General features: G+C 33.5%; 1 protein-coding gene across 1 annotated transcript; it reads left to right on the top strand.

Moving 5' to 3' along the window:
* The first annotated feature begins 13,144 nt into the window (after positions 1–13,144).
* Positions 13,145–17,942, top strand: LOC120350261. The gene is made up of 3 exons (XM_039422852.1): positions 13,145–13,378; positions 17,251–17,333; positions 17,880–17,942. Exons 1-3 carry the CDS (start codon positions 13,204–13,206, stop codon positions 17,940–17,942), a joined length of 321 nt encoding a protein of 106 aa, XP_039278786.1. The 5' UTR covers positions 13,145–13,203.
* The last annotated feature ends 1,924 nt before the right edge of the window (positions 17,943–19,866 follow it).

Below are 19,866 nucleotides of genomic sequence, written 5' to 3'. Positions count from 1 at the left end.
TAATCTGAGGCATCTACATTTATATAAAATGGTTGGCTCATATCAGGGTGACACAAGACAACTGTTTCGAGGAAAGCTTCTCTTTACTCTCGAAATACTTTCTCTTTCTTTTTCTGTTCATTTCCATGCTTTGTTTGCCGATAGTACATGTGCCTAATTGTGCCATATAATGTGACATGCGACTGTTGAAACGCTTGTAGAATTGAAGAAATAAAATGAATTTTTGTAGCTGTTTGCGATTGGTGGGTGAGGGAAATTTTCTGATGGCTTCCAATTCACTGCTATCTTGGAAGATGCCGTTCGGGGTAATGATGTGTCCTAAATACTTGACTTGTCGCGCAAAAAACTCACATTTTGATAGTTTCAATTTGAATCTGCAATTGATGAGATGGCGAAATACTGTTTTCAGATGTTGACAGTGGTCCTGAATATTCGCTGAAGAAATTAGTCCATCATCCATGTCCTCTCCTACAGCTTGGCGAAAACAACGAATAAATATGGCCATGGCATTCCTCAGTCCGAACACTAGGTGGGTGAAGCAGTAATTTATTCCAACAAATAGAAACAATAAATAATCTCTTGATTCTGGTGCTATCTGGACTTGCCAATAACCTGCGCTTAGATAATTGTAGAGTATACGTTTCTTCCACTAAAGGTTTGAAGCACCTGTTCTATTTGATCAGGACCCTTGCGATCGTCTTCCAAAATACTATTAAGTGCTCGGGCATCTAGACACAATCTCACTGTGCCGTCATTTTTAGCAACACATACAATTGGTAGGCTGTACTGTGAGCTTGATGGTTCAATAATCCCTAGTTCTTGCATTCTATTTATCTCTGCTATAGCTGCCGGATGGTATGTGAATGGGATGGGATAGGATTTTCGATAATATGCTTCATGAGGCTTGACATTAAGCCAGCATTCAAGGTATTTGGCCAGACCAAGCTGCTGTAATGGTCCCATTACAAGGTAGTTGATTTATTCAAAGTTCCTGTTGGAGCCATCTGGTTTTTCCCCCTTTTAACTCATTGTGGGAAATTTTCTTTAAATTTGTTGCCAGTCTGCCATGCCGACTGCATTGATTGGTAGTTGAGGTTTCGCTCCAACTAAATAAACCTATCAAATCCATTGTTTCAACTGTTTTATTGCCCATCATTTGATTGGTAAATAAGTTCCCTTTTACTGCTTCAATCCAATAAAGTTTGGTTTAACAAAGTTTTAGAGGGCGCTGGCTGTCTACCTTCCAGGCAGTCTAGGAAGCTCAGCTCCTTGTTTGGGAGAGAGAATGGCTGGCTTCTGTTTTGGCTTGGGTATTTGAATTCTAACCAATGTAGCTATTTTGTGTTGTTAAAGAACAGTTTTTCTTTCTTTTGGCATTTATATTTTGGCATTTTAACATGCCTAACTCATTTACCAAATTATCTCGTTCACCTAGCTATTAATTTATGTCTCATTTGAGTAAATGCACTTCTTTGCAAACGTTTGACTATTGAACAAGCCAAGCTAACCAAATGCTTCTGTTACTTGTTTATTAAATCCGCAAAAGCGGTCCACGACATGTGGATTCATGATCTCGGCGTACTGTCCGACACTCCACGAGCTGGGCGACATTCTGATTCTGACGTCACGGACGATCTGTTGGACCACGGCTGTACAATGGCATAACCATCTAATTTTGCCGAATGCTGTTGAACTACCAGAGTTTGTTACTCCCAATTGGAAAGTTCGCCGAATCGAGGTAATACATCTCCAATTTTTCTACCAAACTGGAACAATTGGCGAATAGTGGGAGAAGTTATTCATTTATCCTTGTCAGGTTGGGAATATAATAGTTTGTTCTTGATAATGAATTATTGTATTCCTTTCACTGTCCGTGTTGAGTCGGAAATGATCGAGCAGTGTATTTGAGGAACACTTGACCGCAACACTACTGGGGTGATGTTAGATGAACGAATTGGACTGCAACCTAATCAGAGATTCACTGATTTTGTATTTGTGGAATCTTAGGTAATCCAAGTATCCCTTGAATAGTAATTTCTTTTATCTTTTTATTTTGAACATGCATTAATTCTTTTATTGGATATTGAGTAATACTTGGGTGGACTTGCTTATAATCTGTTTTGGATTATTTTCCTTGTATTCAAGATCAATGTTGATCTTTTGGGGATTTCAGTTACGTACTGGGTATCCTTGGATCCCCTAGATTCTTTCTTTTTGAGATTGTCATTTTCAGGTTTTGAAAATTATTAAGTAGTGGTCAACGACTGTTGAAAATCATGTATTGCCTTGTTCATAATAATTTTTTTTTAATATATTGGTAATTTATCCACCAAATGAGCGTCAGTGAATTTTAGATTGATTAGACCCCTTTCCCTAGGTTGGAAGTGGTCGGGCTGGATTCTTTCAAGTGATGAATCAATAACACTGTTCACACAAACTTTTCTTAAGTGTGACAGTAAGCTGCGCCACTCTGCTATTTTGGTAACTATACCAAATTTCCAAATTCTATATTTTTCAGACATATCTTTTCAATATCCATATTTCCAAATTTATTACTTAATATATTTGATTGATTCATTGCTTGCCAAGCATGACAGCTTGACCGCCAGTCTAACCTGAGGAATGTGGTTTGATTGTCGATCAATCACAGGTTAGGGTATTGTAGTCAGGTGTGGATAGTTCAAATTTCTGAGAGTGGAAATAATTTAATGCATCCATATTATCTTCATTTAGAGTATTGAGATAGACAATCATCATTGGTTATTTAGTATTGAAGATGCTTAGCATGGAAATGTTAATAATATTGACAGTACTGTTAGTTAATGTGCCTTACAAGATCTAAAAATTTGAGATAGAATCTTATACATGATAATTTTACTTTGTCTAATTTTGTACAATGTTGCATACCTTTTGTTGGATTCTGAGTTGAGTTTGAAGTATGAATTGAATTCAAGGTATGAAGTGACTTTGAATTTGAACTTTAAAGACTTGGTCTTAAAACACAACGATTTTGAAATTTTCTATTTGCCATTAATATTTTATTTTCTTTTAAATTTTTGTACTAGCTTGCTCTAGCTTGACAAGATGGAAACCAGCATCCCAAATATGTCCGGACAACCCTCAGATACCACCCGGGAAGTAAGGGATCAGACTGTTCAGGGAACAGAATCCACAGAGTCCCCATCAAGTATGTTTTGGGAAGTAAAACATGAGATAGAGGAGAAAATAGCTTCAGGTGGGGGAATGAGAGGTTGGTTAGCTCGAGCTATTAACCCTAATCATTTAGTAAAGTTTCAGATTCAATTTGAACTTGGAACCATGGGAATCCCCGGGGAGGAAATTGAACCTATGAGTGTAGATGATCTACGTAAGAAGTATAGAGAGGTGCGAAAAGAGCATGGGGAGGGGGAAAGACAGTTACATAGGTATAATCACTCTGACGACTCTGCCAAGTCTGAATTAAGTCAAATAGACAATATTATAGGATGGATAGAGGGCTGGTGTGCTAGTTTAAGTGGGGACATGGAGGCCGAGAATAGGAAGGAGGTTTTCCTCAAAAGTATGTCCAATGTGTCCCACTGCACAAATAGAATTATCCACTTGTTGACATTTGCCCGTTTTGAAAAGAAAGAGAGCTTGCTTTCAGATTTGGATCAACGTATAGAAAAAATACTAGGGATAGTTACATCATTGTCAAATTGGCAACCTGGACCTCCTAGCCGCGGAACTTCACCAGTGCCGTATTCAACAGCCATGTCATCTCCAACGGTTCCTGAGGCTTCTGCAACTACTACTACCTTAGTGCTGCCTCCAACACAAAATTTGCAGAAAGTAGGCAGACCTGAAGTTTATATTCCTGTTGAGCCAGTTGGTCGTGCTCCTCTCAGGACAAATAATCCAAGGTTGACCTTGAACATTCCGCCTGCAGGTGCACATCAATTCATGCCAGTGCAACCTAGTCAATTCAACTTTAATCCAGCAATTTCCACAGGTGTCCCTCGTTTAGACCCAAGTGCATCTTCACCTTTTGGAAGTTTGTACAACAAATTACCAGTTGAGTCTTTATTGAAAGAGTTACCTGTCACTGATGGATTGACAGTTGAGACTTTATTGAAATTCTTGGGAGTGGCATTGAAAATTAGAAGCCAATTTGGTGTAATTTGCATTTATTTCAGCTGTTGCAACCTTTTGCGGTAGGGCCTTTAGGGGAACGTTTGAATTTTGCAATCAATTCAAACATCAGTTTTGACCAATTTCACAAAGGTATTTTACAATATTTCATTCCTCAACGCTTGTTATCGGCCATTGAGAGAGAACGTTTTTATCGTTTACAGAGCTCACAGGAACCACTTTGCAGTTACATTGTTTCGATCAGGGAAGCTGCAAGTTTGCTCAGAATCAACTTATCTGAGGCAGAAATAGTCCACACAATTTGTTCAGGCTTGAATCCTGCGGAAAGATCTTGTCTTATTTTCCAGGAAAACCAACCACATTTCAAGCTTTAAATGAGATGAGTGTATTATCACAGAACCTGAGTTTTGCTGACAATGAGCGAGCCTATGTGGAGAGTTCGAGAATCGGTAGCGTCAGGCTGTAGCGTCGACCTCTACGGCTTATGGACACCGGGATAGGACCTGCTATGAATGTGGAAAGAGAGGTCACATTGCTATGAACTGTAGGTCAAAATCGGCACAACAACACGCTGGTACCTCCAACAATAAGCCTGATGTCAAGCAGCCTGGACCAAGCGCAGTTGGTGGAAGTGGAAAGGTAACTTGTTTTAATTGTAAGAAGGTAGGTCACTTTGCACGTGACTGTACATCAAAGAGGTTCTGACTAGTCAATGCTTGTCTTGATGAAAATTCCAACTATGAGTCCAAAAACAAATTGTTTACCAACTTGGAGGGATACAAGGGTAACCCAGAAATAGAGTTATCTCTAAATATGGTCAGAGGAGCAGGCGTTTGGATAAGCGGCATCCTGGCAACCATAAGGCTAGAGTACTCATGAATGAAATCCTGCCTATAATTGTTTGTTTTTTGGGTTAAGGGCTTTGGAAACACCAGCTTTGATTGATTCTGGTGCTGTTAGATCTATTATTTCTTCTTCTGTTCTGGATCAATTGTTAGCCAATGGTGACCACATTGTCTTCTCTGAAGAACATTTTGTCTGTACCACTGCAAATAAAAGCCCTCTTGTGTTGAGTAAGTCAGTCTCGATAAAAATCAGAATTGAAAACTTCACCTGGAATTTCAAATTTTTTATTGCCGAAAATGTTGCCTTTCCTGTCATTCTAGGGTGTGATTTTATTAAGTTTTCCCAGCTGATTCCTAATCTTTTCAACAATTCCTATTTCTTTGGCTTCAAACCACGGATTAAATTCAACTTTGTCACGGAGTGGAGATCTTTGTTGTCACCACTGATTGCATCTATTGGAGTCCTTGATAGTAACAGTCCCTTGTCACAGGATGAGCAGTCCGGTTTAGATGAGGTTCTTGGTGATTTCCAGGATGTATTATCCAAAAGATTGGGTAAAACAAACTTGTTGGAGTATAAAATCCGTTTGACCTCAACTGAGCCTGTACGTCGCCCTCCATATCAGCTGAACCCAATCAAAAGGAGATTGTTGATCAAAAGGTAAAGAAAATGTTGGAGGAAGGAGTAATTGAGAAGGCTGTTTCCAATTATTCAAGTCCATGTTTTCTGGTACCCAAAGGAGATAAGAATGACTCAGACAGCGAATCATGGCGGTTAGTGGTGGATTATCGATTTCTAAACAAACGTATCTCGTTAGATTCTGTGCCTCTTCCTAACATTGAAAGTGCCTTTCACAACTTCAATGGAGCCAAATTCTTTTCTGTACTGGATTTAAATTCTGCTTATTATCAGGTTCCTCTGCATGAGTCCAGTAGGGACTACACAACATTTTGTACCATGAGGGCAACCTACAGATTCTGTCGTGTGCCATTTGGACTGGCAGTTGGTTCACAAATTTTGTCCAGTGTTCTGGATGAATTGTTTGAAGAAGAGAAATATAAATTTGTTTTTCATTATCTCGACGATATTGTCATCTATTCAAAAGATTTTTCAGATCATTTGTCTCACATCCGGATTGTGCTATCAAAATTGCGGCAAGCTGGATTCACCGTTAATCCTGACAAGGCTAGCTTTGGGAAAACCCAAATTTCTTTTCTGGGTCACATAATGAACGAACATGGAGTAGCTGTGGATCCAAGCAGGACTACTAGTATTCGAGATTTCCCTCCTCCTAAAAATCAAAAAGGAGTTGCTCGGTTCATTGGGATGGTTGCATATTATCACAAGTTTATCCCTCATTTTGCTGAGATTGCTGCACCCCTCAATGCATTGAGGAAGAAAAATGTCAAATTTGAGTGGACTGATATTCATCAGGAGGCTTTTCTCAAACTTAAGAAGGCCATTGCCAACCCACCTGTACTACGAACTGCCGACTTCACCAAACAGTTTGTCTTGCAGACTGACGCCAGTTCAACAGCGATTGCAGCAATTCTATCGCAGGAAACAGATGGCATCCTCCAACCTATTGCATATGCATCCAAGAAGTTGACACCTAATGAGACACGTTACAGCACCTATGAATTGGAGTGTTTGGCCGCTATTTTTGGGATGGAGAAGTTCAAAGTCTACTTGCAACATGCCAAGTTTAAGTTGCTTACAGACAATTCTGCTCTGTCTTGGGTTCTCAACAACCCCAAAGGTGGTCGTATTGGTCGTTGGGTATTAAGAATTTTATCGTTTCAATTTGAAACAGTTCATGTTGCAGGAAAATCAAATGTCTGTGCTGATTCTTTGTCCCGCATGTTTCAAGATGAGGAGGAACCTCTTGATTTGTCTCCTTCGGCTCAGGAAATAGAACCTCTCTTTTGTTTTGTTAACAATTTGAAACTGTCGGATTTTCCCCTTGTCTTTTCTGAAATCAAACATCATCAGGAGAATGATGCATTTTGTAAAGAGGTAATCGACAAGATAATCAACAATGAAGACCAATTTCCTTATTCATTGAGTAAGGGTGTACTTGTTGTCAAATCACGGAACTCTGATGACAAAAAGGTGGTAGTACCCAGGATTTTAATACCCCTGGTTTTCAAATACTTCCATGAAAGTGCTCTAGGTGGGCATTTAGGAATTTTCAAAACCACAAACAAGGTTCTTGAAAAATTTTTCTGGCCTGGGGTCAGAAATGACATTTGTCGCTTGGTGAAATCATGTCATGTGTGTGAGAAAAGCAAACCTGCTAGACAACACAATTTTGGGTTCCTCTCATCCAAGGTGGTCACAAAACCTCTGGAACGATTTTATTGTGATCTGGTGGGTCCTCTAATTAGAACTCCTGAGGGTTATACTCAAATCTTGTCTTGTGTAGACTCCTTCAGCAAATTTTGTTGGTTAATACCATTGAGGAAGGGAAATACTGCCTCTATTGTTAAAGCATTGAAAGGAATATTCTTGAATTTCTCAGTTCCCAAAAGTCTGGTTACTGACAACGCACCAGCATTCACCTCTAATGCTTTCAAGAACTTCTGTTTTCAGCTGGGCATCCAACAGGTCACTACTTCACCATATTACCCTGCCCCTAACATGTCCGAACGGGTAAATCGAAACCTGAAGAGTGCTTTGATAGCTTTCCATGCGGAGGCTCAACACAAATGGAGTGATAGTCTAGAGTGGTTAAGCCTAGCTTTCAACTTAGCTGAACATGAAAGTACCGGGTGCACACCATTCTCTCTCATGTTTCGACATGCTCCCAATCATCCCTTGACCAATGCGTGGGGAATCGACGAAATACTTCCTGAAACCGTGGAGCCTGGCACCTTGCAGATCTGGCGTAAAGCGCGGAAAAATTTGTTGAAAGCGCATACCCGAATGGCAGAGCAATACAACAAACGTCGAGTAGCAGTCCCATTTCAGATAGGTGATTTAGTGCTCGTGCAATCACATGTTCTGTCTAGTGCTGCTAACAGAGTGATGAGTAAGCTTAGTTATCGGTTCAAAGGACCATATCTGATTAAGAAGTTTTTGACACCAGTTACTGCAGCTTTGCATGATCCTGAAACAGGAGTCTATATGCAGAAAGCACATGTATCTCAACTAAAGAAGTACACTGAATAACTTGTTTCTTATCCGTGAGGGGAAACTTGTTCAGTAGAGCTGACTTGTCTTCTTTCTATTCATGTCAACTTTTGACATTACTGTATCTGGACAGCATCTAATACAGTGAATACTTTGTTTTTTCCATTTGGAAAATTCTTGTGTAATGGGAATATGGTAATTAATAGATGATCGCGACATCTTTACTGCCCTCCTATTCTAATAAATACTTGTATATATGGGTATTAGCTTATTCTTTAAGCTGTTGGTCTGACGATGTGGTTGTGTACTACATTTTCATTGTTGTGTTATGAGTAAGGAATTTGTTTCCTGTGGACATTGACTTTGAGGTATAAAGTCTTGGAAGAATTTGGTGTATTGTTTGTGTTAATAACTATATTTCACGGTCCTATTGTCTTCATGGATTTGTAATTTTGTTGTTGTAGTCAATGACTTGATGTACTGCAGTATGTGCTCTTGTGCTATTTAGTAATTATTTGGTATCTCTTTGTATAATAATTGGTGAGTTTTACACCACAAGGCTCTGAAAGTTGTTAACTTGTGGACTGTATATAAAAGTAGTGTTGACATTGTACACTGGGAACAGAGTGAATTGTTCTATTTTTCTAATAAAATTGTTTTGATTTCATATTAGACTTAGGCATTTTGGATATTTGAAGTTATGATAGTAGAACTATCTTTATTCCTTAGTTAGTCTGCCAACAGAGTCATCTGTGAATTCAAGTTGGTTAGGTATGTGAACTTTGTCTTAGGTAGTTGTACCTTTGGAAATTACCATAGGTCAAGTTAAACCCTTTTCAGTTATTGTTGGTTTTGTCTTATTCTAGAATCAAGAACAGCAGAGTATGCTAACGATGTTATTTTTCTTGTGGTGTTTATCTCTTGGAAGCTTGTGTAGATTTTCTCAACCCCTAGTGTGCGAATGGAGCTGCTCACTTCTTTTAAAATCTTCTGCTTCAAGTTGAGTTGATGGCGGTGAGAACCGGTGCTCACTCAGTCATTGCTTGACTTGTTAGGTAAAGCTAGATTGGTTCAGGGTTTTCCTACTGTTTGTTGTCATATTTAAAATTGATTAATCAAAAATCTTCAAACCAGACTAACGTCTTTTATCATTGATCTCTGTCTTAATTATTTCTTTGGTGAGTAAACTGATTGACAGGCTGGCCACCTGGAAGGTCAGGATTCTCACAAATTCTCCTTTTAAGTAGTTGTATTCCTTTGGGAACTTCGTCCTATTCCACATGGTTTATTTGAAGTTTTGCTTCCTTTGTTTTGTCAAAGAACAGTTTTCTTTCTTTTGGCATTTATATTTTGGCATTTTAACATGCCTAACTCATTTACCAAATTATCTCGTTCACCTAGCTATTAATTTATGTCTCATTTGAGTAAATGCACTTCTTTGCAAACGTTTGACTATTGAACAAGCCAAGCTAACCAAATGCTTCTGTTACTTGTTTATTAAATCCGCAAAAGCGGTCCACGACATGGGGATTCACGATCTCGGCGTACTGTCCGACACTCCACGAGCTGGGCGACATTCTGATTCTGACGTCACGGACGATCTGTTGGACCACGGCTGTACAATGGCATAACCATCTAATTTTGCCGAATGCTGTTGAACTACCAGAGTTTGTTACTCCCAATTGGAAAGTTCGCCGAATCGAGGTAATACATCTCCAATTTTTCTACCAAACTGGAACAATTGGCGAATAGTGGGAGAAGTTATTCATTTATCCTTGTCAGGTTGGGAATATAATAGTTTGTTCTTGATAATGAATTATTGTATTCCTTTCACTGTCCGTGTTGAGTCGGAAATGATCGAGCAGTGTATTTGAGGAACACTTGACCACAACACTACTGGGGTGATGTTAGATGAACGAATTGGACTGCAACCTAATCAGAGATTCACTGATTTTGTATTTGTGGAATCTTAGGTAATCCAAGTATCCCTTGAATAGTAATTTCTTTAATTTTTTTATTTTGAACATGCATTAATTCTTTTATTGGTTATTGAGTAATACTTGGGTGGACTTGCTTATAATCTGTTTTGGATTAGTTTCCTTGTATTCAAGATCAATGTTGATCTTTTGGGGATTTCAGTTACGTACTGGGTATCCTTGGATCCCCTAGATTCTTTCTTTTTGAGATTGTCATTTTCAGGTTTTGAAAATTATTAAGTAGTGGTCAACGACTGTTGAAAATCATGTATTGCCTTGTTCATAATAATTTTTTTTAATATATTGGTAATTTATCCACCAAATGAGCATCAGTGAATTTCAGATTGATTAGACCCCTTTCCCTAGGTTGGAAGTGGTCGGGCAGGATTCTTTCAAGTGATGAATCAATAACACTGTTCACACAAACTTTTCTCAAGTGTGACACTGCTCTGAGAAGATGTCTCTGTTTTCAATGAAGACTTTTGCTACATTGTTTTTGGTATCTGAATCACACTCGGTACAACAGTTTATTTTATCCAGTAATCTTTCCAACATTTCTTCTGAGGTGATATCCTTATCAATCACATTGTTGCTTGTTGCTGTTAAACTCAACACTTCAAAATGCTCTATGGTTTCTTTGATTTCGTGGATTCTCCAAGTCCTAGGAACGCCTTCCATGTGGTATGCAAATTGTACAATCCGATTTTCTCCAGGATGTCTTTTTAAACTGAGAGGTGTAATGATTTCGGTGGTCGTAATTTCAGGACTTGCATGAAATTTTAGTGTGCGGAAATTTAAACAGATTCAAAAGGTTTGTAGGAAATCAGTGCCTATTATCATTGGTACACCTTTAACTGGTAGTACCAGGAAAGTATATTCGAATATTACTCCTTCTATTTCCACTTCTATAAGACATTGTGTGGTCACTCTTATTCTTCTGCCAGGATTAATGCTGTACATATACACATGAATAAGGGGTAGTTTAGCTATTGCATGCTCTTCTTTAATGCTCTGAAACATATCTTCTTGCAATAAACAGCATTGTGAGCCACTGTCAATCAGGGCTTGTAACTTTGTCCCATACAAATTGCAATCAATGTAAGTTTGTATCTGACTGTCTGGTGTGGCGTCAATATTGTCAGAATCTTTCAGGAGTGTCTCACGTTGGTCGTCCGGGAAGTAGCGTTTATATGGAGATGTTAAGTGGATCCCTCTAATTTAGCAGATGAATAATTCTCCTTTGACTCGGGGGTATCTTATAGTCATGTAGATTTAGAAGCACTTATTTCTTGATTTGGTGGTGGATTGTTAACATGTTGGTTTTGGGTTGTTCTTGTTGCATGTGCTACTGTATAAGATGTATTTACTCTATTGTGATCCTGATGATTTTCGTCTTGACTCTTGAAACCTCCATCACGTTTATAATTATTCCCATTTAAGTAATCTCTGCCATCATAATATGCTCCTTTATCATGTTGTTTACTATTTTGATGTTGGAATCTATTCCTGGAATTATTATCAAATGACTGACCTCTATTATTATTCTCAGTATACTTCATATGTCGAGCGTTTGTTCCGGCATTTGCCATATGATTTTCACCATTATAACTCTGTCTGAAATTGTTGTTATTATTTTGAGGAGAGTGATTGGAGTTTCCTGCTCGATCGTTTACCTGACCTGGTTCAGAAGTAACTGATTGGATACAGTATAAATGTTCTATCAGTTCTTTGCAACTGGAAATAGAAGATACCGCCAGTATCATGCAAACATGGAAAGGGAGTTTTTTGAATAGTATACTCGCCAGTGATGAATCAACCAGAGATTCGCCCAGTTGGGAATTCCTATACATTATATTGGCCACAAATTCTGTATAGGAGTGCCCGCTTCTACTATCATATGTGCATGAGATAATTTCCGATAGCCCACATCCGGCTCTGGAAGAACATCAGTGGCTCACCGAGTAGGAGACTAGACAATTGGAAGTGCCATACTAGCCAAGAGGTGGGTACCAGTTCCTGAACAGCTCTTATCTGATCTACAAATGGCCTAGGTTGCATGTGAAGATAGGAGTTATCAAATTTTCCAAGGTTTAGAAAAAGTTGAGTGCCGCTTACAAGTTCAGTTGGCATATAATGAGTTTTGATGTTTTCCAGGATAGCTTCATGGCTTGCTTCTATTTCTTTAGTCTGCCCTGCCAAGGCTTGGCTGAGCATGAGTTTGAATTCGTTCATGGAATCGTTCATCATATGATTGGTAACATAGCCAACTGAAGAGTCTAATGTAATATTGTGCTTTTCCAGGTTGGTGGCGGCGAATGATGGTTTCCCAGCCACATCGGACGGCAATTGGGTGGCGGGTTTCCCTGTTTGCTCGATGGTGCTTGGAGCGGTCTGCAGAGACGTCCTTAACAGGTTGGACCATCACATTCAAACATTTAAACATTTGAACATTTGAAAATTTGAACATTTAAACATTTAAACATTCAAACATTTAAACATTTAAACATTTAAACATTTAAACATTTAAACATTAAACATTTAAACATTTGAACATTTAAACATTTAAACATTTAAACATTTAAACATTTAAACATTTAAACATTTGAACATTTAAACATTTAAACATTTAAACATTTAAACATTTAAACATTTAAACATTTAAACATTTAAACATTTAAACATTTAAACATTTAAACATTTAACCATTTAAACATTTAAACATTCCAACATTTAGACATTTAAACATTTAAACATTCAAACATTGAAACATTTAAACATTTAAACATTTAAACATTTAAACATTTAAACATTTAAACATTTGAACATTTAAACATTTGAACATTTAAACATTTAAACATTTGAACATTTAAACATTTAAACATTAAAACATTTAAACATTTAAACATTTAAACATTTAAACATTTGAACATTTAAACATTTGAGCATTTGAACATTTTAACATTTAAACATTTAAACATTTAAACATTTAAACATTTAAACATTTAAACATTTAAACATTAAAACTTTTAACTTGAACTGCAAAAAATATTATTCTGTCTCTGAGTATTGTACTCTGGATGAACAGTTAGTGCCATTTAGAGGACGCTGTTCATTTAGAATGTACATTCCGAGTAAGCCAGCTAAGTATGGCTTGAAGGTGTTCACTCTGGTGGATGCCAGAACATGGTATGTACTCAACAGTGAGGTCTATGTAGGGAAGCAAAATGATGGGCCCTTCAATGTTTCAAATAGTACAATGGACGTAACAATGCGTCTGACAGTACCAATCCATGGTACAGGTAGAAACTTGACTGTGGACAATTGGTTCACTAGTTTTCCTCTTGCAGACAAATTGTTAGGAAAAAGAGTAACAATGGTAGGGACAGTGAAGAAAAACAAGAAGGAGTTGCCACCAGTTCTACTTTCTAAAAATCGTCCATTGAAATCTTCAATATTTGCATTTCAAGAGAACAAAACTATAGTTTCATATGTTCCAAAAAAAATAAAAATGTTTTATTGTTATCGACCATGCACTTGGAAGATGACACAATTGATGAAACAACAGGAGAAGCATCTAAACAAGAAATAATTACCCTCTATAATTTGACAAAAGGTGGAGTGGATGTGGTAGACAAGTTGTGTGCAACCTACTCAACAGCCAGGAAAACAAACCGCTGGCCTCTCACACTCTTCTTTCGAATTTTAGACATTGCTGCAATAAATAGCTATATTGTATATCAGGGTAACTTCCCCCAGAGTAGAATTTCCCGTAGAAAATTTCTTCAGAGGTTGGGCCTAGACTTAGTTTCAGAACAACTGAAAATGAGGGCTAGTAATAAGCACTTGCCAAAAGAAATAAGGGGAAGAGCAGCTAAGAGGGCTAAAATGGATCCTCTAAATGTTCCTGTTGATCCTCAAGCAGGTCCTTCTGCTACTCCTGGATCAAGGTCCAGATGCACTATATGCCCCAGGGAAAAAGATGTGAAGGTAAAGACCTCATGTTTCAAGTGCAAAAAACAAATGTGTATGAAGCATATGAATACTGTTTGTGAATCCTGCTTGGAGCATGAGGTTGAGGTATCAGAGGAATCAGAGTAGTGACATTTTTATGAATATTCAGATTGAAAACATTTATATGTAATTTGTGTAATGATATGTAATAACAATTGAAATTAATCGAATTGATGTAATGACATTCTTATCAAGATTAGTATATAATTTTTGTGTTTTCTATGAAGAAATATTGAACTTGTGATAAATATTTTTGTAAAAAGTTGGATTGCTTGTTTTATTATTATTGCTTGAAATGAAGTCATATTTAACTTGAAAATGAATTCTTATTTTCATAATTATTCAGATGAAAAGCATTTATATGTGATAATATGTAAAAACAATTGAAATTAATCAAATTGATGTGATGACATACTTGATGAAACAACAGGAGAAGCATCTAAACAAGAAATAATTACCCTCTATAATTTGACAAAAGGTGGAGTGGATGTGGTAGACAAGTTGTGTGCAACCTACTCAACAGCCAGGAAAACAAACCGCTGGCCTCTCACACTCTTCTTTCGAATTTTAGACATTGCTGCAATAAATAGCTATATTGTATATCAGGGTAACTTCCCCCAGAGTAGAATTTCCCGTAGAAAATTTCTTCAGAGGTTGGGCCTAGACTTAGTTTCAGAACAACTGAAAATGAGGGCTAGTAATAAGCACTTGCCAAAAGAAATAAGGGGAAGAGCAGCTAAGAGGGCTAAAATGGATCCTCTAAATGTTCCTGTTGATCCTCAAGCAGGTCCTTCTGCTACTCCTGGATCAAGGTCCAGATGCACTATATGCCCCAGGGAAAAAGATGTGAAGGTAAAGACCTCATGTTTCAAGTGCAAAAAACAAATGTGTATGAAGCATATGAATACTGTTTGTGAATCCTGCTTGGAGCATGAGGTTGAGGTATCAGAGGAATCAGAGTAGTGACATTTTTATGAATATTCAGATTGAAAACATTTATATGTAATTTGTGTAATGATATGTAATAACAATTGAAATTAATCGAATTGATGTAATGACATTCTTATCAAGATTAGTATATAATTTTTGTGTTTTCTATGAAGAAATATTGAACTTGTGATAAATATTTTTGTAAAAAGTTGGATTGCTTGTTTTATTATTATTGCTTGAAATGAAGTCATATTTAACTTGAAAATGAATTCTTATTTTCATAATTATTCAGATGAAAAGCATTTATATGTGATAATATGTAAAAACAATTGAAATTAATCAAATTGATGTGATGACATACTTATCAACATTAGGCTAATATAAAACTTTTGTGTTTTCTATGAGGAAATATTGAACTTGTAATAAATATTCTTGTAAAAAGTTAAATTCATTATTATTGCTTGAATAAAAGTCATATTTAACTTGAAAATGAATTCTTATTGAAGCCTTATCACTTTCAAATCCTCAAAAGTTGAATATTCTAAGCAATGAACAAAAATTCTATAGAAATGTGTTGGGGGGCCTAGAAAACCCCACGTTATCGAATTTGTTCCAACTTGCTACGTTACCACTTAAAGGTACATTTGAACATTCGAACATTTGGACATTTACACATCTAAACATTTACACATCTAAACATTTAGACATTTGAATATTCAAACATTTTAACATTTAAACATTCAAACATTTAAACATTCAAACATTTAAACATTTGAACATTCAAACATTTAAACAATACAACATTTAAACATTTAAACATTTGAACATTTGAACATTTAAACATTTAAACGTTAAAACATTTGAACATTCAAACATTTAAACATTTAAACATTTTAACATTTGAACATTCAAACATTTAAACATTTAAACATTGAAACATTTAAACATTTAAACATTTAAACAGTTAAACATTTAACATTTAAACATTTAAACATTCAAACATTTGAACATTTAAACATTTAGACATTTAAACATTAAACATTTAAACATTTGAACATTTAAACATTTAAACATTTAAACATTTAAACATTTAAACATTTAAACATTTAAACATTAAAACATTCAACCATTTAAACATTTAAACATTTGAACATTTAAACATTTAAACATTTAAACATTTGAACATTTAAACATTTAAAATTTAAACATTTAAACATTTGAACATTTAAACATTCAAACATTTAAACTTTCAAACATTTGAATATTTGAATGTTTGAATGTTTAAATGTTCAATGTTTAAATGCTCAAATGTTTAAACGTTTAAATGTTCAATGTTTAAATGTGTGAATGTTGAAATGTTCAAATGTTTAAATGTTCAAATGTTTGAATGTTTAAATTTTTAAATTTTTAAATTTTTAAATTTTTAAATTTTTAAATTTTTAAATTTTTAAATTTTTAAATTTTCAAATTTTTAAATTTTTAAATTTTTAAATTTTTAAATTTTTAATTTTTAAATTTTTAAATTTTTAATTTTTAAATTTTTAATTTTTAAATTTTTAAATTTTTAAATTTTTAAATTTTTAATTTTTAAATTTTTAAATTTTTAATTTTTAAATTTTTAATTTTTAATTTTTAAATTTTTAAATTTTTAAATTTTTAAATTTTTAAATTTTTAAATTTTTAAATTTTTAATTTTTAAATTTTTAAATTTTTTTAAATTTTTAATTTTTAATTTTTAAATTTTTAATTTTTAAATTTTTAAATTTTTAAATTTTTAAATTTTTAAATTTTTAAATTTTTAATTTTTAAATTTTTAAATTATTAAATTTTTAAATTTTTAAATTTTTAAATTTTTAATTTTTAATTTTTAAATTTTTAAATTTTTAAATTTTTAATTTTTAAATTTTTAATTTTTAAATTTTTAAATTTTTAAATTTTTAAATTTTTAAATTTTTAAATTTTTAAATTTTTAAATTTTTAAATTTTTAATTTTTAAATTTTTAAATTTTTAATTTTTAAATTATTAAATTTTTAAATTTTTAAATTTTTAATTTTTAAATTTTTAAATTTTTAAATTTTTAAATTATTAAATTATTAAATTTTTAAATTTTTAAATTTTTAAATTTTTAATTTTTAAATTTTTAAATTTTTAAATTTTTAAATTTTTAAATTTTAATTTTAAATTTTATGGACGTAACAATGCGTCTGACAGTACCAATCCATGGTACAGGTAGAAACTTGACTGTGGACAATTGGTTCACTAGTTTTCCTCTTGCAGACAAATTGTTAGGAAAAAGAGTAACAATGGTAGGGACAGTGAAGAAAAACAAGAAGGAGTTGCCACCAGTTCTACTTTCTAAAAATCGTCCATTGAAATCTTCAATATTTGCATTTCAAGAGAACAAAACTATAGTTTCATATGTTCCAAAAAAAATAAAAATGTTTTATTGTTATCGACCATGCACTTGGAAGATGACACAATTGATGAAACAACAGGAGAAGCATCTAAACAAGAAATAATTACCCTCTATAATTTGACAAAAGGTGGAGTGGATGTGGTAGACAAGTTGTGTGCAACCTACTCAACAGCCAGGAAAACAAACCGCTGGCCTCTCACACTCTTCTTTCGAATTTTAGACATTGCTGCAATAAATAGCTATATTGTATATCAGGGTAACTTCCCCCAGAGTAGAATTTCCCGTAGAAAATTTCTTCAGAGGTTGGGCCTAGACTTAGTTTCAGAACAACTGAAAATGAGGGCTAGTAATAAGCACTTGCCAAAAGAAATAAGGGGAAGAGCAGCTAAGAGGGCTAAAATGGATCCTCTAAATGTTCCTGTTGATCCTCAAGCAGGTCCTTCTGCTACTCCTGGATCAAGGTCCAGATGCACTATATGCCCCAGGGAAAAAGATGTGAAGGTAAAGACCTCATGTTTCAAGTGCAAAAAACAAATGTGTATGAAGCATATGAATACTGTTTGTGAATCCTGCTTGGAGCATGAGGTTGAGGTATCAGAGGAATCAGAGTAGTGACATTTTTATGAATATTCAGATTGAAAACATTTATATGTAATTTGTGTAATGATATGTAATAACAATTGAAATTAATCGAATTGATGTAATGACATTCTTATCAAGATTAGTATATAATTTTTGTGTTTTCTATGAAGAAATATTGAACTTGTGATAAATATTTTTGTAAAAAGTTGGATTGCTTGTTTTATTATTATTGCTTGAAATGAAGTCATATTTAACTTGAAAATGAATTCTTATTTTCATAATTATTCAGATGAAAAGCATTTATATGTGATAATATGTAAAAACAATTGAAATTAATCAAATTGATGTGATGACATACTTATCAACATTAGGCTAATATAAAACTTTTGTGTTTTCTATGAGGAAATATTGAACTTGTAATAAATATTCTTGTAAAAAGTTAAATTCATTATTATTGCTTGAATAAAAGTCATATTTAACTTGAAAATGAATTCTTATTGAAGCCTTATCACTTTCAAATCCTCAAAAGTTGAATATTCTAAGCAATGAACAAAAATTCTATAGAAATGTGTTGGGGGGCCTAGAAAACCCCACGTTATCGAATTTGTTCCAACTTGCTACGTTACCACTTAAAGGTACATTTGAACATTCGAACATTTGGACATTTACACATCTAAACATTTACACATCTAAACATTTAGACATTTGAATATTCAAACATTTTAACATTTAAACATTCAAACATTTAAACATTCAAACATTTAAACATTTGAACATTCAAACATTTAAACAATACAACATTTAAACATTTAAACATTTGAACATTTGAACATTTAAACATTTAAACGTTAAAACATTTGAACATTCAAACATTTAAACATTTAAACATTTTAACATTTGAACATTCAAACATTTAAACATTTAAACATTGAAACATTTAAACATTTAAACATTTAAACAGTTAAACATTTAAACATTTAAACATTTAAACATTCAAACATTTGAACATTTAAACATTTAGACATTTAAACATTTAAACATTAAACATTTAAACATTTAAACATTTAAACATTAAACATTTAAACATTTAAACATTTAAACATTTAAACATTAAAACATTCAACCATTTAAACATTTAAACATTTGAACATTTAAACATTTAAACATTTAAACATTTGAACATTTAAACATTTAAACATTTAAACATTTAAACATTTGAACATTTAAACATTCAAACATTTAAACTTTCAAACATTTGAATATTTGAATGTTTGAATGTTTAAATGTTCAATGTTTAAATGCTCAAATGTTTAAACGTTTAAATGTTTAAATGTTTAAATGTTTAAATGTTAAATGTTTAAATGTTTAAATGTTCAAATGTTTGAATGTTTAAATGTTAAAATGTTTTGATGTTCAAATATTTAAATGTTTAAATGTTTAAATGTTTGAATGTTAAATGTTTAAATGTTTAGATGTTTTAATATTTAGATGTTTAAATGTTCAAATGTTTGAATGTTTGAATGTTTAAATGTTCAAATGTTTAAATGTTCAAATGTTTAAATATTTAAATGTTTAAATTTTCAGATGTTCAAATGTTCAAATGTTTAAATGTTTGAATGTTCAAATGTTCGAATGTTTAAATGTTTGAATGTTTAAATCTTTAAATGTTTAAATGTTTAAATGTTTGAATGTTTAAATGTTTAAATGTTTAAATGTTTGAATGTTCAAATGTTTAAATGTTCAAATGTTTAAATGTATAAATGTTTGAATGTTTAAATGTTCAAATGTTTAAATGTTTAAATGTCAAATGTTCAAATGTTCAAATGTTCAAATGTTTAAAT

This window comes from Nilaparvata lugens, chromosome 3 (assembly GCF_014356525.2).
Source record: "Nilaparvata lugens isolate BPH chromosome 3, ASM1435652v1, whole genome shotgun sequence".
Lineage (NCBI taxonomy): Eukaryota > Metazoa > Arthropoda > Insecta > Hemiptera > Delphacidae > Nilaparvata > Nilaparvata lugens.
Note: the sequence above shows the minus strand (reverse complement) of the source record. Positions and strands in the feature narration are given on the sequence as shown.

What these genes read in the sequence shown, in the direction of transcription:
- LOC120350261 (XM_039422852.1), top strand. Translation starts at nt 13,204, where the DNA reads ATGTACATTCCGAGTAAGCCAGCTAAGTATGGCTTGAAGGTGTTCACT. An exon ending in TCTGACAGTACCAATCCATG is followed by an intron (nt 13,379 to 17,250) that starts GTACAGGTAGAA and finishes TACCAATCCATG; the next exon opens with GTACAGGTAGAAACTTGACT. An exon ending in TAGGAAAAAGAGTAACAATG is followed by an intron (nt 17,334 to 17,879) that starts GTAGGGACAGTG and finishes ATCCTCAAGCAG; the next exon opens with GTCCTTCTGCTACTCCTGGA.